General features: G+C 37.6%; 1 protein-coding gene across 4 annotated transcripts in view; it reads left to right on the plus strand.

The window, feature by feature from the left end:
• Nucleotides 1-21271, plus strand: part of CLHC1 (clathrin heavy chain linker domain containing 1) — a 41078-nt gene extending 19807 nt beyond the window's left edge. For all 4 annotated transcript variants that reach the window (XM_069541275.1, XM_060026603.2, XM_069541274.1 and 1 more), the window contains 4 exons: nucleotides 6793-6967; nucleotides 13467-13669; nucleotides 19430-19609; nucleotides 20959-21271. In XM_069541275.1, coding sequence (XP_069397376.1) covers nucleotides 6793-6967; nucleotides 13467-13669; nucleotides 19430-19609; nucleotides 20959-21155 — 755 coding nt within the window. In that variant the 3' untranslated portion in view covers nucleotides 21156-21271. The remainder of the gene's footprint in view (nucleotides 1-6792; nucleotides 6968-13466; nucleotides 13670-19429; nucleotides 19610-20958) is intronic.
• Nucleotides 21272-21319: the final 48 nt, after the last annotated feature.

Genomic DNA, 21319 nt, shown 5'->3' on the forward strand with positions numbered 1-21319 from the left:
TTCCCTCAAGTCCCCAGGCAACTACTAATCTGCTTTCAGTCACCAAAGATTAGTTTGCATTTTCGAGAATTTTATATAAATGGAATCATATAGTAGGTATCCTTTTTTGACTGATTTCTTGCACTTAGCCTAATTATTTTGAAATTCATCCATGTTATTGCATCTATCAATAATTTATTCTTTTTTTTTGCTGCATAGTGTTCCATTCTATGAATAAAAATCCTTTACCAGATATATGATGCAAATATTTTCTCCCAGTTTGTGGCTTGTCTTTTCATTCTCTTAACAGTGTCTTTCTTAGAGTAGAAGTCTTTAATTTGTTGAAATCTAATTTATGAGTTTTTTTTCTTTTAGGGATTGAGATTTTAGTGTCGTACCTAAGAAATCTGTGCTTAATCTGCAGAGATTTTTCTCCTATTTTTTTTTCCCTAAGGATTTTATAGCTTTAGGTTTACATTTAGGTCTATGATCCAGTTTGAATTATTATTATTATTATTATTTTTGCAGTAGGCGGGCCTCTCACTCTCACTGTTGTGGCCTCTCCCGTTGCGGAGCACAGGCTCCGGACGTGCAGGCTCAGTGGTCATGGCTCACAGGCACAGCCGCTCCGCGGCATGTGGGATCTTCCCGGACCAGGGCATGAACCCGCATCCCCTGCATCGACAGGTGGACTCTCAACCACTGCGCCACCAGGGAAGCCCCTGAGTTTATTTTTATATATGGTGTGAGGTATGGGTCAAAGTTTATTTTTTTGCTGAGAGCTATTCAGTTGTTCAAGGATAATTTATTAAAAAGACTTTCTCCACTGAATTGCCTTTGTACCTTTGTTGAAAATCAGTTGTCCATAGCTGTGTTCTATTTCATTGATCTATTTATTTATCTTGATGCCTGTACTACACTGTCTTGATTACTGTAGCTTTATAGTAAATGCTGAAATCAGATAGTGTTAGTCTTCTAACTCTGTTCTTTATCAGATTTGGTTTGGCTATTTTAGGTCTTTCGTATTTCTGTTTAAATTTTTGAAATCAACTTGTAAATTTCTACAAAAAGACCTGCTGGGGATTGCACTGACTCTGTAGTTCAACTTAGGGAGAACAGACACTGAACAGTATTGAATTTTCTGATCCAGTGAACCCTTAAATATGGTATATCGCTCCATTTTTTTTAGGTCTTTTAAAATTTCTTTTAGCAATATTTTGTAGTTTTTAGTGTTCAGGGTTTTTTTTGTTTTGTTTTTTTGACATTGATGTTTAATTTTAAATGTTAAATGTTAAAATGTTTAATTTTTACTCAGAAGTTTCAGACATCTTATAAATACCCAGGAACTCTTTCTTTGGCTGTGCTCTGAATTTAGCATAAATTAAAAGTGATTAAAAAAATTAAAAAAAATTTTTTAAGTGATATTAGTATATTCCTGAGTTTCTTTCTCTTTTCCCTTTGACTTGGTCTACTCAAACTAGGGATTGCAAGTTTAAGTAAAACTCAGTGCTTGCAATTAATGCTTAAATAAATATAATTACAGTGAAATTGGAAAACAGCCAACTTTTATTCATTTTCTAGGTATGTGGATTTTATTCTGAGAAGTTCACCAATACTAGACTGGTGGTACTTACTGAGTGTTTCTGAGAATCACAAAATATTCTTTTATTTTAAAACTAAGATGCATTTTTAAAAGATGAGAATCTCAGAAGGAGATGCAGGGGTATATATAAAGGGGAGGTATACTCAATGTAGCTTACAAATATAGAGATTAATTAGTCTTATCTTAGTTCTAAGTGGAAATTCTTGATGTCAAATATATACAGCTTGTTTTAAATAAATTTCTTAAAAATACCTTTAAATTCAGCAATTTGAACAAAAACATGCTTTTACCTGAACACAGAAAATCTGTTGTCTACACATAGTGTATATAAACATATGTATTTATGGAGATCGCATGACTATAAATTGTGTGCAAATGGGCGTGTCTCATATTTTTGCCCACACAGTTTTCAGTATTTGATCCTAGTACACTGTAACACAGAGTGTAATTTTATAGTTTTTATTCAGTGGACTTGAAGTCAAGAAACCATCCCAATTATTTACAATTTAATAACTGAGTGATTATCAGATCATGTTACACTGCAAAAGTATTCTTATATCATGAATGCTGACACAGGGCATTTTGGGTGTTAAACAGTAACTTTCATAAGTCTGAGGTTTAAATTAGCATATGCATATGGCATATGTGGGGAAAATGCCACAAAATTTAATCAACTTATTATAATTACAGAGTTGTATAACCATTACTGAAATTTAATTTTAGAACATTTTCATTATTCCAAAAAAAAACCTTGTACCAATTAACTCCTCATTCTCTATTGCTTATCCTCCAAACCCTGGGTAACCACTAATCTAGTTGCTGTCTGTATAGATTTACTTATTCTGGACCTTTCATATAAATATGATAATACAATAAATAGTCTTTTGTGACTAGCTTCTTTCACTTAGCTTAATTTTTTTTTTTTTTTCGGTACGCGGGCCTCTCACTGTTGTGGCCTCTCCCATTGCGGAGCACAGGCTCCGGACGCACAGGCCCAGCGGCCATGGCTCACGGGCCCAGCCGCTCCGCGGCATGTGGGATCTTCCCGGACCGGGGCACGAACCCGTGTTCCCTGCATTGGCAGGCGGACTCTCAACCACTGTGCCACCAGGGAAGCCCTAGCTTAATGTTTTTGAGGTTCATTTATGCCATAGCATGTATCAGTAGTTCATTCCTTTTTATGGTGAAATAATATTCCATTGTATGGATGTACTGTATTTTGTTTATCCATTCATCTGTTTATGGTCATTTGAGTTGTTTCTACTTTTTGGTTATTATGAATAATGCAACTGAGCGTTTCTGTACAAGTTTTTGTGTGGATATGTTTTTATTTTTCTTGGATAGATACCTAGGAATAGAATTTCTGGGTTAGGGACTTCCCTGGTGGTCCAGTGGCTAAGACTCTGAGCTCCCAGTGCAGGGGGCCTGGGTTCGAACCCTGGTCAGGGAACTAGATCCCACATGCGGCAACTAAGAGTTTGCATGCTGCAACTAAAGATTCTGTGTACTGCAACTAAAGATCCCACATGCGGCAACTAAGAGTTTGCATGCTGCAACTAAAGATTCTGTGTACCGCAACTAAAGATCCTACAGGCTGCAATGAAGATCCCACGTGTGGCAGCAAAGATCCTGCCTGCCACAGCTAAGACCTGGCACAGCCAAACAAACAAATAAATAAATAAATAAGAATTTCTGGGTTATATGGAAACTCTGTGTTAATACTTTGAGGAACTGCTAAACTTTGCACTATTTTCCATTTCCACCACCAGTGTATGAGTTCTCATTTCTCCACATCCTTACCAATACTTGTAACGTCTATCTTTTTTTTGTGTATTTTTTTTTACATCTTTATTGGAGTATAATTGCTTTACAGTGGTGTGTTAGTTTCTGCTTTATAACAAAGTGAATCAGTTATACATATACATATGTTCCCATATCTCTTCCCTCTTGCGTCTCCCTCCCTCCCACCCTCCCTATCCCACCCCTCTAGGTGGTCACAAAGCACCAAGCTGATCTCCTTGTGCTATGCGGCTGCTTTCCACTAGCTATGTATTTTACGTTTGGTAGTGTATATATGTCCATGCCACTCTCTTGCTTTGTCACAGCTCACCCTTCCCCCTCCCCATATCCTCAAGTCCGTTCTCCAGTAGATCTGTGTCTTTATTCCTGTCTTACCCCTAGGTTCTTCATGACATTTTTTTTCTTAGATTACATATATATGTGTTAGCATACGGTATTTGTCTTTCTCTTTCTGACTTACTTCACTCTGTATGACAGACTCTGGGTCCATCCACCTCATTACAAATAGCTCAATTTCGTTTCTTTTTATGGCTGAGTAATATTCCATTGTATATATGTGCCACATCTTCTTTATCCATTCATCCGATGATGGACACTTAGGTTGTTTCCATCTTTGGGCTATTGTAAGTAGAGCTGCAGTGAACATTTTGGTACATGTAATGTCTCTCTTTTTTTTTTTTTTTTTTTCTTTTGCGGTATGCGGGCCTCTCACTGTTGTGGCCTCTCCCCTTGCGGAGCACAGGCTCCGGACGCGCAGGCTCAGCAGCCATGGCTCACGGGCCCAGCCGCTCCATGGCATGTGGGATCTTCCTGGACTGGGGCACGAACCTGTGTCCCCTGCATTGGCAGGAGGACTCTCAACCACTGCGCCACCAGGGAAGCCCAATGTCTGTCTTTTTTTTTTTTTTTTTTTTTTTTTTTTTTGCGTGTCAGTTTGATTAAAGTCTTTCTAATCTGTGTGAAGTGGTATCTCGTTTTTTTTTTCCTCATTGTGGTTTTAATTTGCATATCCCGAATGACTAACAATGTTGAGCATCTTTTCATGTGCCTGTTGGCCATTTTATCTTCTTTGGAGAATTGTCTATTCTTTGCCCATTTGATAATTGTTTTATTTGTGCTTTTATTATTGAGTTGCAAGTGCTCTTTTTAATTCCAGGTAAAAATCCCTTATCAGATAGATGATATGCAAATATTTTCTTCTAGTCTGTGAATTGCATTTTTGCTTTCTTGTTGGTGGTTTTTTTGTTGTTCATTTGTTTGTTTTAAATTTTTTTTGATGTGGACCATTTTTAAAGTCTTTATTGAATCTGTTACAATATTGCTTCTGTTTTATGTTTTGGTTTTTTGGCCACGAGGTGTGTGGGATATTAGCTCCTTTACTAGGGATCGAACCCCCACCCACCCTGCACTGGAAGGCAAAGTCCCAACTGCCGGACCGCCAGGGAAGTCCCTCTTGTTGGTGTTTTTTGAGGTGCAAAAGGTTTTAATTTTGATGAAGTCCCATTTACCGATCTTTTTTAATGGCTGTGCTTTTGGTTTTGTATCTTAAGAAATCTTTGCCTAACTTAAGATCCTATGTTTTCTTCTAAGAGTTTTATTCATTTAGGTCTGTGGTCTACTATGAGTTAATTTTTTGTTTGGTGTGAGATAGGGGTCCAAATTCATTCTTTTGCATGTGGATATCCAGTTTTCCTAGCACCATTTGTTGAAAAGACTTCTCTTTACCCATTAAACGGTTTTGGCCCCCCTTTGTAAGAAATCAATTAACCATAAATGTTTGAGGTTTTTTTCTAGACTCTTAATTCTATTCTGTTGCTCTAGATGTCCATCCTGTGCAATCATACTATCTTGATTACTGTAGTTTTGTAGTAAGTTTTGAAATTGGAAGTGTGATTCCATCTTTCTTTTGATTAGTATTAGCATGGTGTATCTTTTTTCCATACTTTTACTTTAATCTACTTAATTTGTGTCTTTGTATTTAAAGTCAGTGTCTTCTAGGCAACATGTACTTGGATCCTGCTTTTTTATACAGTCTGACAATATTTGTCTTTTAATTGGGGTGTTCAGATCATTTACATTTAATGTGATTGTTGACATGGTTGACTTTTATTTGTTTTCTGTTTTTTCTCATCTCTGTTATTTTTTTTCTCTTCTTCTACCTTCTTTTGGATTATTTGAATTTATTTATGATTCCATTTTTCTCCTTTGTTGATTTATGAGCCTATAACTCTTTGTTGTCTTATTTTGGTTGTTGCTTTAGGCTTTATGGGTTATATCTTTAACTTATCACATTCTACACTCAGGTGATTATGTACTACTTCATGCATCCCCTGGTGGCGCAGTGGTTGAGAGTCCTCCTGCCGATGCGGGGGACATGGGTTCGTGCCCCGGTCCGGGAAGATCCCACATGCCGCGGAGCGGCTGGGCCCGTGAGCCATGGCCGCTGAGCCTGCGCGTCCGGAGCCTGTGCTCCGCAACGGGAGAGGCCACAGCAGTGAGAGGCCTGAGTACCGCCAAAAAAAAATAATAATAATAATTTAAAAACAGTATACAGTTTGATCCTTGAACAACATGAATTTTAATTGCACAGGTCCACTTATAGGTGGATTTTTTTCAATAAATACTTGTTATAGTAATACATGACCCATCATTGGTTTAATCTGTGGTTGTGGAACTGTGGATATGGAGGACCCATGTGGATACACGTATTCATGGATTTTTGACTGAGTGGGGGTCAGCGCCCCTAACCCCTGCGTTGTTCAGGGATCAACTCTACTTCTAAATGCTTATATTCATAGCATTTACCATTTCTGGTCTTTATTCCTTTGTGTAGATTGTTTTCCTGTCTTGTGTCATTTTCCTTCTGCTTGAAGGACTACCTTTAACCTTTCTTATAGTACAGGTCTGCTGGTAGTATATTCTTTCAGCTTTTTAAAAATTTTAAATAAAAGAAATTTTTTTTTGGCTGTACCATGCAGCTTGCAGGATCTTAGTTCCCTGACCAGAAATTGAACCCAGGCCCATGCCAGTGAAAGCGCTGAGTCCTAACCACTGGACTGCCAGGGAATTCCCATTTTATAGCTTTTTAAACTTTTTCTGGAGGCTCTGAAGTAGATTTCCATTCCATGCTGCTCTCCTAGCTTCTAGGTAGCTGTCAGCAATCTTTGGCGTTCCTTGGCTTGTAGACCCATCACTCCAACCTCTGCCTAGGTTTTCACATAGCATATGATATTTAGTCATTATCCAAAATATAAAGTTTAATCCACAAGCATTACTTAAAAATTATAAATACGTAATTTTAGATTAAAATTTTTAGAAAATGCAATGAGATGAAAATAAGAATATGAAGTAAGGAAAAGCAAACTATTACTTAAAAGTATTTGACTCAAAAACTTTTCTTCTCTTTGTAGCTGTTGGAAAAACTAGAGGAAAGCCTTTCCCATTACTCTTATTTTTTGAGGCTATCTTTAGCATAAGTCATGCTTTTAAACATCCTGTTGATGCAGAACTAACCCTGGAAGGAATCAAATGTGGATTATCTGAAAAACGTTTAGATTTAGTTATCAATTGGGTCACCCAGGAAAGGTAAGCAAAGTTAAACTTTTAACTTAATTTTGAAATTTGCTTAATAAAGTTTTTTGTTTTCAAATTTTAATAGTTTTCTTATCAGTACATTATTTGAGCATTTATTTCAAATCTCTGTTGCAACTAATCAGTCACAAAGTATTTACTAAGCATTCATGGATGGAGTAATAGAGCCCAGTCACAATGAGCCCAGATCAGGAGTTGACTCAAGGCAGCTGACAAGATGTTTCATGACCACTTAATGGTGCATGGAAGTTGATAGGTAAGGATAGAAAAGGATTGATCAGTATCATGCTGCTCAGAGGGATAAGGCAGGAACCTGTTTTCAGGCAGGCTGTGGATACATGTAAAGGGTAAACCCAGGAGAAAACTTGTAAGCAGGAGGGACATGGACCTTAGGTAGCATTTAAAAGAAAATACAAACCAGCAAGGACAGGCAGGAGGTGGCTTCTTGGAGTTGAGTCTCGGCACAAATTGGCAGATTTGTACCGGGGTTCCCTTAGATTGGGTTCCCTGGAACCAAAGCCTGAAACAGGAATTTGGGTGTACATGGTTGATAGAAGGAGGGCTTCTGAAGAAAAACCTATAAGGGACTGAGTGAAACAGAACAGGGAAGGGGAAATAGCCAAGCAAGGACATGACCTCAGGCAAGTTCTAACCTTGGCCTTACTTATAGCGGGTTGGCTCTGAAGCATAAAACACATCACAGAGCTGTTCTCACTTGAGGCAAGGGGCCAGCCTTCCTTTCTTCTCCATCAGTCAGTCAAGGGCTGTGGGCTGCCTAGATGGGAATACATAAGTCTGGGCATGGTGGCTCCCACTAGCCCAGGGCAATTCCCTATGGAAGGGAAGGACCTGTGAGCCACTGGCAGCCAACACCCAGAGCAGCTGGGGAAGGGTACGTTGGCCCAGTAAGGAGGCTTTGGGCAGGACGCCAAAACAGCATCTGCCTTAGTCAACCATTTGCACAATACAGATCTATATGCTTCTCACATTAAGTTCACTCCATCCAGGCATATCTTCTCTAGGATTTTGTAGTCAATTCTTGGGGAAACTTATAAGAGGAGGGTTAGCAGGAGGAACTATAGCCCTTGTTGCTAGGTCCTAGGGCTGTAATTCGGTTTTTTTACAACTTTATTGAGATATAATTTACATAGAATAACCTATACATGTTTAAAGTGTACAATTTGATTAGTTTTTTAAAAACAGCATTATGAAGACACAATTGATACACAGTAGACCGCACATATTTAAGGTGTACAATTTAAGTTTTGACATATATATATATATATCCATGAAATCATCACCACAATCAAGATAATAAACATATCCATGACCCTCAAATGTTTCCTTATGTACCTTTGTAATGCCTCCTCCTTCATTCCACCACCTCTCAATAACCACTGATCTACTTCATGTTATTCTAGATTCGTTTTCGTTTTCTAGAATTTTATATATATGGAATCACACATTGTATATTCTTTTCTCTTCTTGGTCTGGCTTCTTTCACTTACATTTATTTTGAGATTCATACATATTAATTAGTACTCATTATCTTTCTCTATAACTCATTATAGATTCTTCTTACTTACAGTTTTGGTCTTGATAGCTTGTCTGGTAGAATGACTGTGGTTACCATGCCTTTATCAAACCATCTTTTTTTTTTTTCTTGATTTTGATTTTATGTTGGAGTATAGTTGATTAACAATGTTGTATTAGTTTCAGGTGTACAGCAAAGTGATTCAGGTACACATATACACACATATCTATTCTTTTCGAAATTCTTTTTTGTTTTTTTTGGCCATGCTGCATGGCATGCTGGATCTTAGATCCCTGAACAGGGATCAAACCTGTGCCCCCTGCAGTGGAAGCACAGAGTCTTAACTACTGGACCGCCATGGAAGTCCCCAAATTCTTTTCCCATTTATAAACCATGGTTATTGATTTACCCACTAACAGTGTTCAGTTGTCTTGGGACTACCCAGACAAGTAAGCTTCATGAAAAAGTGGCCCAGACTCCATGTCAACTACCATTGCCTGATGGACACTACTTCCACAGCTCACACCTATGGGCTCATGCAAGGGTGGGGTTACCAAAGACCAACAGACAGGAGAAGAAAAAAAAACAAACCCAAATTTGGTTCATGGAAGGTTCAGATGGTGTCCAGGTGATGCCAACTTGTCACTTCATCTTTTGAAGACAGAGGAACATCCTTTAGGAAGACATGTACTCCTTAAACCAATGATAATTATATAGTGCTGTATTCCCAATACGTAGAATACTTGGGTCTGGGAAATGAAGAGTGGCCCTGCTCAACTATTACTCCCAGGAGCCTGCTTGGAGAGTGTGTTAGTCAGGATTCTCCAGAGAAACAGAAAAAATATATATAAATAAAAAATTGGCTCATATGATTATAGAGGCTGAGAAGTCCCAAGATCTGCAATCAGCAATGCAGAGAGTCAAGAGAGTCAATGCTGTAACTTCCAGTCCGAAAGCCGGCAGCCTTGAGACCCAAAGGCAGGAAAGACTGATGTCCCAGCTAAGTAGTCAGGCAGGAGGAGTTCCCTCTTTCTTGAGGAAGAGTCATCCTTTTTGTACCATTCAGGCCTTTAACCGATTGGATGAGGGCCACCCACATTCAGGAGAGCAATCTGCTTTACTCAGCCTGTCAGTTAAAATGTTACTCTCTTCAAATACATTCTCACAGACACACCCAAAATAATATTTGACCAAATATCTGTTGTTGGTCAAATAATATCAAGTGTCAACTTGATATTATTTGACCAACAACATCAAGTTGACACTTAGAATGAACCATCAGCACAGGGAGTTTGTGCTTCCCTTGCCTGCAACTTTAGGCTCTGTGAGTCTGGAAGTCCTGATTGACTTTATCATGAGAAGGCAGGACTATTGCTAAATAATGGGGCAAAGGGGAATATTTTTGGCACTCAGGCTCCCTATGCCCTTGAAGAGAGTATGATACCTGGATTTAGCTGATGTCATTTACTGCTTGGGAAATTTTATAACGGAAGGAGTGAGACAGGATAGGGAAAGAGCCAAGCAAGGATGTGAACTCAGGTGAAGTCTAGTATTAGTATTATAAAGAGAGAGCTGTGGAGCATAAGCCATACCGCAAAGTTGTTACCGCTTTTTTATGGGACTGGCTTTTATCCCTTACTAGTCAGTCGTCAGCTCTAGATTACTAAGGGGTTGAAAGATAGGCATAACTTTCTAGGTGAGGTGGCTCCAGTCAGCTGAAGGCAATTCTTTGGAGGAGGGGCAGCTATGAGCTGTCAATAATCAGCTGGAGAAGGGGCACTGGCACAGTAAAGGGGACCTGAGTAGGCACCAAAACTGTGTCTACCAGCTTATGAAGATCAATCTGGAAATAGATAACAGCTCCTTTTGCTGGGTCTATGTGGGCATGGGTTGGGCTGTGAGTATTGGAAGGCAGAGTGACGAAAGGCCTCCCTGTCTTCTCTCTAGTAGCCATGGCCTTCTTGTTTTGCAGCCTGAGGGCTATGCTTTCTTGGCTCTAAATGCATAGGGACATAGAATAGGTACAGTTCTCATCTTTAAGAATTGTATCATAAGGGAGTAGATGGACAAATGTAAGCACTCCCTAAATAACAAATCCATGACTTAGAAATGTCCCAAACAAAAATGGCAAGTTTGCATACTACTACCTACTGCTACCCATTTCAAATTCATCATTTCCCTGCACAACTGTGGATAGTCATAAAACTGCCCTGGGATGATCTCACTATTGTTTCCCAGCGCAAAGTAGCTTTCTCTCACCCTGTCTTGTTATGCCTTCACTTACTGTTCACACAGTAATTAATTATTCACATAATAATAATTATGTTCACGTAATTCCTGTTTTAGGAAACTTCTTCATATGTGTACCCCTCTTTTCAGCCTTTGCCTCCTCCTTTCTTTCTCTGCCTGGTCACACTTCTACACTCCCCACAAAAAGTACTTGTCAGGGAGCCCTGGAAATGGTGCAGGCATGAGGACAGCATCAGAAAGTGCATGTTCATTACTAACACCTGTTATCTAGTGCAAAGACACTTCAGACAAGATTAATTTCCTTACGTATACTTGGCCTATTCTACCTCTTAGTTGTAAGAATTTAAACTCTTATGCATTTCCCTGAGTGCATAAAGTGGGAAAATACCACTGCATTTTTCCTGAATTATTCATATTTGTATTTCTGTATTTTTCTGGACATACCATTTAGCATAAATGTCTTTATTCTAAATAGGACAATTTTCTTTAACCCACTCAACTCTAGAGCATTCATGAGCTAATTAATATTGTTTGGATTTTCCATGTTTTGAGTTTCTTCTATTTAGATACCTTAGACACTATAAAAATCATTACGGCTTTACTCCATACCATATTGGTAGTGATTAATTTTAAAATATTAGATTTGAATCTTCTGGCAGCATTTTTATTTTTTCTTAAGCTTTGATGGAACTGTGTGGTAAAACTATGCACTAAAATTAGAAGGCTTTGGATAACTGTGGATTATACCTATTCATACATTTCAGGTCTCCATTAGAAACTCATAAAAACAAAAATCTGGCCTTTTTCAAAAAAATTATTGGATGACTACTACTGAAAATGTGCTACAGACTGAAAACAAGGCAAAACCTTGTTTTGGGTGTCTGACTGCTACCTCTTTTACCCCAGGGCTAGAATCCTTGTTTTTCTCACCCCCTGACCCCCGTCACACACACACACACACACCACCCCACCCCCCACTACCACCCGCCGCCTGCTTTTCCTTTGGGGCCAATTCCATTTTGGGGCTTGATCCTCCTCCTCCTTTTGGATAATTTTCTTTTTAATCATACTCTTTGCTTCTGATCATCCTTTTGGAAAGTGACAAACGAAGGCAGAGCAAACCTTAGTCTCAACTCTGGCCTTCTCTCAGGTGGAACAGCATCGTGAGGGTGACCACTGAAAATAATGAAATAATGGTATTAATAAGAAATAAATACTAAGATACTGGTATTTTCATGTTGGTCCAGTAATGCAGTCACTACAACAACTGAAATAATGACTTGTTCAGTCTCAGGAAACGTTGTGGCTTTAACTACCAAAAGTTATATTTTGGTATTAAAATGTGGAAGTCGGGGAATTGCTTCCTAAATAATTGATTTGTACTCAGGAGCTGCCTTTTGCTTTTTTTTTTTTTTTTTTTTTGTGGTATGTGGGCCTCTCACTGTTGTGGCCTCTCCCATTGTGGAGCACAGGCTCCGGACGCGCAGGCTCAGCGGCCATCGTTCTCGGGCCCAGCCACTCCGCGGCATGTGGGATCTTCCCGGACCGGGGCACGAACCCGTGTCCTCTGCATCGGCAGGCGGACTCTCAACCTCTGCGCCACCAGGGAAGCCCTGCCTTTTGCTTTTAAACCCACCTCTCTGCTGCCTGCCCCAACAAACACAGAGGGCTTTTTCTACTTAATTTTCAATAGAGAGACATTTTGTAGGAGTTTCAGGATTTCATTTTATTGTTATTGGCATTATATTACATGTATACAGACACTAATATTATGTGACTGTTGTTATTCTGTAGCTATTAATTAAAAATATAATTATGGGACTTCCCTGGCAGTCCAGTGTTTAAGATTCCATGCTCCCAATGCAGGGAGCACGGGTTCGATCCCTGGTCAGGGAACTAAGATTCTGGATGCTGCATGACGTGGCCAAAAAACACCCAAACAATAAAGCCCAGTTTCAGTACAGCCAGTAATTAGAAGTGATATCTTTAATGATACCCAGATGTTTTTTGGCTTATGCTGATAGTTTCTAGGTGGAGTTAGTAGTACAGATGGTTCCCTTCAATTGTGTATGAAGGTGGCGCACTAAAATTGATGAAAAGTGAAATCTACTTACTTGAGCCATCTCAAAAGAACTGTTTCTTCAGTCTCTCCTAATAGACACCGTCAAGTCCCTTTATTCCCCCCGTTGTTTCTCTCAAATCTATGACAATTAAAAAAAAAAACAACTGCTGTCGCACTTTCTGTTTTCGTTTTAGTACAAATGCTTGCAAGATCTGTTGGTAATTTTGAGCTAAAGATTTTGTCACTATCTTTAACCAACATTTAATAAGTTCTTACATTCTGCAGGGTGTTGGAATCTACATAACAGCTAAGAATATTGAGAGCCTCAATTATGAGAGAATTTTTGTTTACCTTGAAATTTTAAATCCCACCAATCTTTTCAGGAGAATTTTAACCTTGTTTGTAGATTTTTTTAAAAGTTGAGCTCAGTTTCACCAAAATTACTTCCCCCAAAGGAAGACATGCTGATTGGTTTTGTTCTTGTTGTTAAGTCTTGCATATGTTTAATTTCATCAGTTGCCTACTAACTTGGAATCCTTATAGACCATAGAAAATCCAGTTCTACTGTGCTGAATTTTCAAATATTTCATTCTCATCCATTCATCAAGAGCTCACTAATGTGTGCCCTGTTGATCTGCTTGCTCTAGGCTGACATTTTCTGAGGAGGCTGGGGATGTGATTTTTGATTATGGGGAGCAGGATACTTATAACAAGGCCAAGTGTCTGGCTTTAGCTCAGATTATCTATCGTGAATGTGGCCTGCGCAAGAAAGCTCTTCTTTGCCTGTGTAAACAGGGTCAAATTCAAGGGGCCATGGAATACATACAACAGTTCAAGGACTTTACTTCTGGTAAGTGAAAAAGCCTGTTATCTGTATACATTCGAATTCTGGACTTGAATTGTAAGATCACCCATGATAGTAGGCAATATTTTGGACTTACACATTATAAAGCTTTTTTTGTGTATACCGGTAAGTAGATTTCTTTTGTAATTTTTAGTGAAAACAGGTAAGCTGAAGCTGATTGACTTTGATGGTGGACATTCAAATACATTTTATATTTCTTCAGTATATAAACATTTAGTAAACTTGCAGATATTTGGACCATGCTACTTAAAGGATTTTTTAAAAGTAACTGAACTTATATATATCATTCTGAACTATAATATAAGCATTAGAAATGAAGAATTAGTGAAATAATGTTGATTTAAAAAGTTTGAAACATCTAGGTTGCAGCTGGGCAGTGATCTGAGAGAACTGTGGACCTTAGGGTGACCCTAGTTTTTTGTTTGTTTGTTTGTTTAATTTTGTTTATTTATTTTTGGCTGTGTTAGGTCTTCGTTTCTGTGCGTGGGCTTTCTCTAGTTGCAGCGAGTGGGGGCCACTCTTCGTCGCGGTGCACGGGCCTCTCACTATCGCGGCCTCTCTCGTTGTGGAGCACAGGCTCCAGACGCGCAGGCTCAGCGGCCATGGCTCACGGGCGCAGTCGCTCCGCGGCATGTGGGATCCTCCCAGACCAGGGCTCGAACCCGTGTCCCCTGCATCGGCAGGCAGACTCCCAGCCACTGCGCCACCAGGGAAGCCCCAGGGTGACCCTAGTTGAATGAGCTGATCTCTTATTATAGTCTAGTTCAGCAGTAGCCTTAATGTACAGGCAGTCCTGACATATCCCCATGTCCCAGGCCTATGTCAATCCTGATTTTGCAAGCTGTGTACTCCAGTTCTAAGAAATTGCACAATGGAACAAAATATAGCACTTTTAGGTCACATTTTTCCAGGAAGAAGAATCTTTTATGGTCGTCGAATCTGATCATTTTCAAAGAGTAAATTGACTTTTACTTAGAATCTGTTTTTTAGAGTTATTAATTTTTGTCATTCATTATGTAACAGCATGCCCGATATTATTAGTGTAATAATAGCTATAGTTCAGCTTTTTACATGCCTTATCTCACTTAATCCTTATGTTAACTCTATGAACTAGGTTTGTTATTATCCTTTTTTTTTTTTTTTTTTTTTGCGGTACGCGGGCCTCTCAGTGTTGTGGCCTCTCCCGTTGCTGGAACCCATGTCCTCCGCATCGGCAGGCGGACTCTCAACCACTGCACCACCAGGGAAGCCCATCCCTATTTTATAGATGAAAAATAACTGTGTCCAAAGAGAGGCTAAGGCACAGACCGGTATGTAATTTGCCTGTATAGACACAGCGATGGAACAGAATCTGGCAGAGTAGTTATGACACAATATTTGTTGAATGAATTATATATTTTATTAATATTATCTAATTTATACAGATTCAGTTCTGTGTTAAGTATTATTTTTCCATAGAATTATTTTAGTCAAGAAATCAAGGTTTTAATTACTCTTGGAATTTTTATTGAATGAAATGTGAAGTTTCTTTTTTTGCTTGCAAAATTTGCCTTGCATGAGTATACAGAAATATGATTGACGCATTATCATATTATCCTGTTCCTCTAGTAGTGCGTTACACTGTAAAATAATTATACAGTCAGCCCTCCATATTCATGGGTTCCACATCCATGGATTCAGTGAACTTCAGATTGAAAATATTTGAGGGAAAAAAAATTCCAGAAAGTTCTAAAAAGCAAAACTTGTGTTTGCTGTACACCAGCAATTATTTACATCACATTTGCATTGTATTTGCAACTATTTACATATTATTTACATTGTATTAGGTAATCCAGAGATGATTTAAAGTATATGGAAGGATGTGTATAGGTTATATGAAATTACTATGCCATTTTGTATAAGAGACTTTTTATATAAGAGACTTGAGCATACTCAGATTTTGCTATCTGCAGGGGGTCCTGAAACCAAACCCCGTGGATATCAAGGGACAACTGTATATTGTACTAATGTAAGAAATATTAACTCTCCTATGTAATTAGAACCTTGATATTTATCCTCAGAATTTATTTAGTACAACATCATAAGATAATAATAACCTGAGGAAAATTAAGCTTAAAAGGTAGAAACAATGTTTGAAAAATTACTCTGCTTATTTTACTTTTTAATGACAAACAACCACAGCTTTCCAAAGGATCATCCTTGGCCTCAGGGAACAGACTCAGTTTGTTAATACTTTCTGGTTTCAGAAGAAAATGGTCTTTCTCAGATTTAGACTGTCAGCTTTACATTTACAAATCAAAGAAACAGAACAAAAACGGTGAAGTCCTAAAAAGGTCTTTTGTTCCAAAAGCATAAATCTGACTCATAGAGCATCTGTTTTAGAAGGAAAAACACTTCGTTTTTCCTCCCTAATGATTTCTAGAATAAAGCCTGAAATGATTTGTTTGTTCACCTTCCCCATCGTCATTAAACAAGTGAATGTACCTGTCTGGTTATATTCTAGATATGGAATTCTAGACTCTGAGGCTAGAAACAATCTAGAAACTGGGTTATTCTAGATCCGAGGCTCTCAAACCTTCTGGTCTCAGGTCTCCTTCATAGTTTTAAAAAACATTGAAGATCCCAAAGAGTTTTTGTCTATGTGGGTTCTACCAATTGATATTTATCCTATTAGAAATTAAACCAGGGACTTCCCTGGTGGTGAGTGGTTAAGACTTTGCCTTCCAATGCAGGGGGTGTGGGTTCGATCCCTGGTGCAGGAGATAAGGTCCCACATGCCTTGCGGCCAAAAAAAAAACCAAAACAGAAAACAGAAGCGATATTGTAACAAATTCAATAAAGACTTTAACAAAAAAGAAATTAAACCAGAAAAAAATTTTTATTGGAGTATAGTTGATGTACAATATTATATGTTACAGGTGTACAATATAGTGATACACAATTTTTAAAGGTTATACTCCATTTATAGTTATTATAAAATATTGGCCATATTCCCTGTGTTGTACAATATATCCTTGTAGCTTATTTTATACTTAATAGTTGGTACCTTTTAATCTCCTACCCCTAAATTGTCCCTCCCCCTTTCCCTCTCCCCACTGGTAATGACTAGTTTGTTCTCTATATCTGTGAGTCTGTTTCTGTTTCGTTCTATTCTCAACTGGTTTTCAGCCAGGTTGAGCTTCTTCAGCTGGAGCGTGGGTGCCAGGAGCTGGGGGGGTGGGGGGGTGGGAGAGGAGTTGGGGGGCAGAGTCTGCAGCCTATTGCCACACAGGTAGAGCTCCTGGAGGTGGCTCAGGCCATTCAGGGTATCAGGAGACAACGAGGCCAGCTCGTTGAAGGAGACGTCCGTGGTGTTGAGTGCCGGCAGTGCCCATCCCAGCAAGGGCAGGCTTCTCAGCTTATTGTGGGATATAATCAGGGTCTCCAGCCAGGGCAGTGTCACATCAGTCTGCAGGCTGGTCCGCTGGCTCTTCCCCAGGTACAGCTGAGTGAGGTGAGTCAGATGCATCTATTTTTTTAGATTCCACATATTAAGTGAGATCATACAGTATTTGTCTTTCTTTGTCTGACTTATTTCACTTAGCAAAATGCCCTCCAAGTCCATCCATGTTGCTGCAAATGGCAAAATTTCACGTTTAAAATAACAATAGGAAATTCCCTGGTTGTCCAGTGGTTAGGACCCTGTGCTTTCACTGCTGAGGGTGCAGGTTTAATAATCCTTAGTTGGGGAACTAAGCACAAGTTGTGCCGCAAGGCCAAAAACAAAAACAAAAACAACCAACAGCAATAAACCAATTATGTATTGCCATACGTAAAATATTTTTATGAAAAGTAACTTTTCCAAAGCTAAACAATTTAAGGAAAAGAGTGACACTGTTTTACATTTTTGTAAATCTCTGTAATGTCTGGTTTAGTAGAAGATAGCTGGCTTCCCATATCTGATCCTATATTCAGTCTATTGTAATATGTCATGTAGCTTCTGGAAAAACACCACTGTATATTTGTGAGAGAAGGAGAATAAAAAAGGCAAATTTTAGTATTTTTATGAAAATAGTTCTGACTTTATGGACCCTAGACCATATTTTGAGAACCACTGTTCTAAGTATCTAGGTATATGTGAGTTAAACAGTACCATGGTTGATATATAGACCCTTATAACCTTATTAAAATAGAACATACAAGATAAATAACGATCATTATTACATGTCAAACCAAGGAATAAGGAAATGCATTCTGAAGTAAGTAGAGGGGTAGGTTCATAGGATTTGAACTTGTGTCCTTTCTAATTAGTCAGAGACCATATCTTGTACATAATGGAGTAAATATTGGTTAATCAATTAATGGAGAAGAGTATTTGAATACTTGATTGAATGAAATGGAGAGAGATGGATGAGTTATGAAATGTTGGAGACAGGGTTGTCCTATATAAATAACTTCACCTTAGTGGAGGCCAGATTGAGCGACCCAAATCATAAACTTCTACCTCTTTTCTAGGGAAAATTTTTAAAAAATTATTTGACTTCATTGATATAGAATTATATTCTGCTATTCCTTGCTTCATCTTTTACCATTTCTCTTTCCTTCTCTCTCTCTCTGTGTGTGTATGCATGTATATATATATACATACACACAATGCACACACACATACATATTTATTATTTTGGAGGAGCAGCACCACAGATTGGAAGGTCATGGACTTTGGGGGTCAGATGAACTGTTCTTCTTTAGACTGTGTGTCTAATTCTGGGAAAACTAACCTCTCTAAGCCTGTTTCCTCACTTGTAATGTGAGAATAATAATATCTGACTTATACTGAATATTAGGTGTAGTAATTTAATATATGTAAGTTCACAGTACAATAAATATGTGTTTAATAAACACTAGATTACCTTGTATTACCTTTTAGAGTGCAGGTATGTTTACATGTAGTTCTTGAAATGCTCTCAAAAATTATTCTGAAAATTACCTCTGTTGTGGCTCAAGAATATTTTTACTTAAAAAAATTTAGTAAGTTAACACAAAGTTTATAAATTTAAGAATATAAATCATGATTGTAGCTTTAGATTATCTGAATGGTTAACTAGTAGATTAAACCATATGAAATTGCTTTTTTTTTTGAAGTAAAAAATGGTCAAGTGTAGGCAACTTCATATGGCTCAACCTCTAGCTACTTGAACTAGCAGCTTCTTAAAATCTTCATATTTGGGTTTCTAAATACTTGATATTTTTAGGAAAAATTACTGAGCCCCTTTTCTGTTCAAGGCACAGCAAGAAAGATATACTCAGTAGAAGTTGGCCCCCAAATGAGCAACAAGATGTAGACAAAAATAATGTAGTATTAGATGGGAGCTTAGAAATTGTGGAGATACTAATTCTAGCACTTTAAGATGCAAAAACTGAGGTCCAAAAGATTAAGTGACTGATTGAGCTATGATTAGAATTCAGGATTCGTGATTGTCAACCTGGTCCTTTTTTTAATACCACATTTCTTTCCAAGACTGTTCTCTGATAAATTTTTTTTCCTGGTACTATGTTTAGGTAGTTTTCCTTTGTTTTCTCCTATGCTGAGTATGATTTTTTTTTTTCTTTTTCGGATTGGAGATAGTAATGTTGAATTCATTGAGGGCTTTGGAAGGATTGGAAAAAGAAGAGTTGATTGGCAAATATAGACATTAGCTAGTCCCAGTTTCTAGTTGATGTATCATATTAGGATGTTGAGACACAGTTTTTCATTTTTGCTTTCAGATGACCTGATGCAGCTAATAAAGTTATGTCCCCACACTGAATTAATTCAGTCTCTCACTAAAGAATGGAATGGGAAACCACCATATTTATCTTTTGGTCTTGCTGTACTTCACCTGTTCTCTGTAGATATGAAAAAAGTTGGCCTTAAGCTACTTCAAGAAATAAATAAAGATGGGAAAGGTAAGTGAAGTAAAATTTTGTAGTGAAAGAAATAGTAGTGGGTTATTTAGGGAAAGGTTCAAGATTATTATGTTTGAGTTAACTCTATCTTCCTAAGAGTTTATTCTTGGCAAGAGTTAACTTTAGGTGTTTATAAATGTAAAGATTACCATGTTAATAATAATCTGTTGGCAGTAGTATATATTTGTTGAGAGAATTAGAATGAAGAGAGACTCTTTCTGAAGCTTGAAGGTAACATCATAATAATTATAATAGCTATGACTACTGTAAACTCTTTATATATATTAACATGTGTATATTTAATAATTTATATATATTTTTTAAAGTGTTATTTAGATAAACTTTATGTTTTTTATTCCTAAACCAAATATATATGAAAATATTATTTACATATATTATTTACTCTGAACCTCACTCTGGAGTGGGATCAGGAATAACTAATTAGATCTCACTTTTTTCTTTCCTTTCTCTAATTTAATATAGAAACTTGAGCAGACAGATTGATTTTAAATTATCATATGGGGCCAAAGAAAGAATAGTAAATTACATGAAAACATAGTTGGGAAGATAATTTAGAAATTATCATTACAGATATCAACTAAAATATTTTATTTGATAGAAAAATAGTAATCATGGTAGAAATAAAATGATAGTGATTACAATAACCTGAATAGAGATCCTCTTTCATCAAGTATTATAAGTAATGCAGGTAGTAGATAAACGAGTTCCATAAATAGTTCCAAAGAGGGTCACTATAATTGATTTTCAAAAGTAAATAATATCATTAGTTTTCTTTAATAAACAAAATCCTTCTTTTATTTCCTTTAGAAAAATATTTGTTAAAGCAGGCCCATCATTAAGAGGTCTCTGTCTAGAGATAGGATGGAGGTTTTGCCAAAGTTTTTTAAACCCTTAGGTTAGCACTATAGGGCATTTATAAAAGTGTTTGAAGGATCATGAAAACTTGACCATCAGATTTGTTTGATAGTTCCTAGTGGTACCTTATAGACTGTGAATAAGGCTGAGCCCACATTCTTCACTTTTCTGAGCTCCCTTCCTTTCAGCCTTCAGCATCTGCTGACCTTACCAAGATGAGTGGAGGAATAGGTAATGTGAGAAATGGTGGAGAGTTGAATTGAGGCATGAAAAGGTTAATGAAAAAGGAGGAGGAGAAGGAACTAACACTTCAGTACTTACTATGAGCTCGACTAGGCACTCCACGTTACACTTAAAGGAATCAGGTCTAATAGTAATGGAGTTGAAATGATATCTCTTTATTTTTGAAGAATTGCTAAGTATGGATTATCAAATAAGTGCTATATTATAATATTGTATTTTTATTTCCTCAGATGCAGTTGAACATCTTATGATAAATGATCCATTTTGCTCCCTAGAAGAGTGGCAAGAATTAGCAAATATATGTTTACAGAATGGCTTTGGCAAATTATCTAATGACATCATGTCTGTTCTTCGATCTGAAGCTGGGGTTACAGAAATTTCTGAAGAGGATGATAAAGTCAACTTGATGCAGCATGTTTTTTGGTAGTTCTACATCTTAACCAGTTGAGGGAGCCTGTACAACATTTTATATATATCAGTTAGGCAAACTGATTTTGGTATAACTAACTTATAAATAAATCTGGAGTATGAAGTTCTCAGAAATATATCATGCTTCTTTATGATGACGTTTAGATTTGTCCTTGAAATATT

Source organism: Delphinus delphis, chromosome 12, assembly GCF_949987515.2.
Source record: "Delphinus delphis chromosome 12, mDelDel1.2, whole genome shotgun sequence".
NCBI lineage: Eukaryota > Metazoa > Chordata > Mammalia > Artiodactyla > Delphinidae > Delphinus > Delphinus delphis.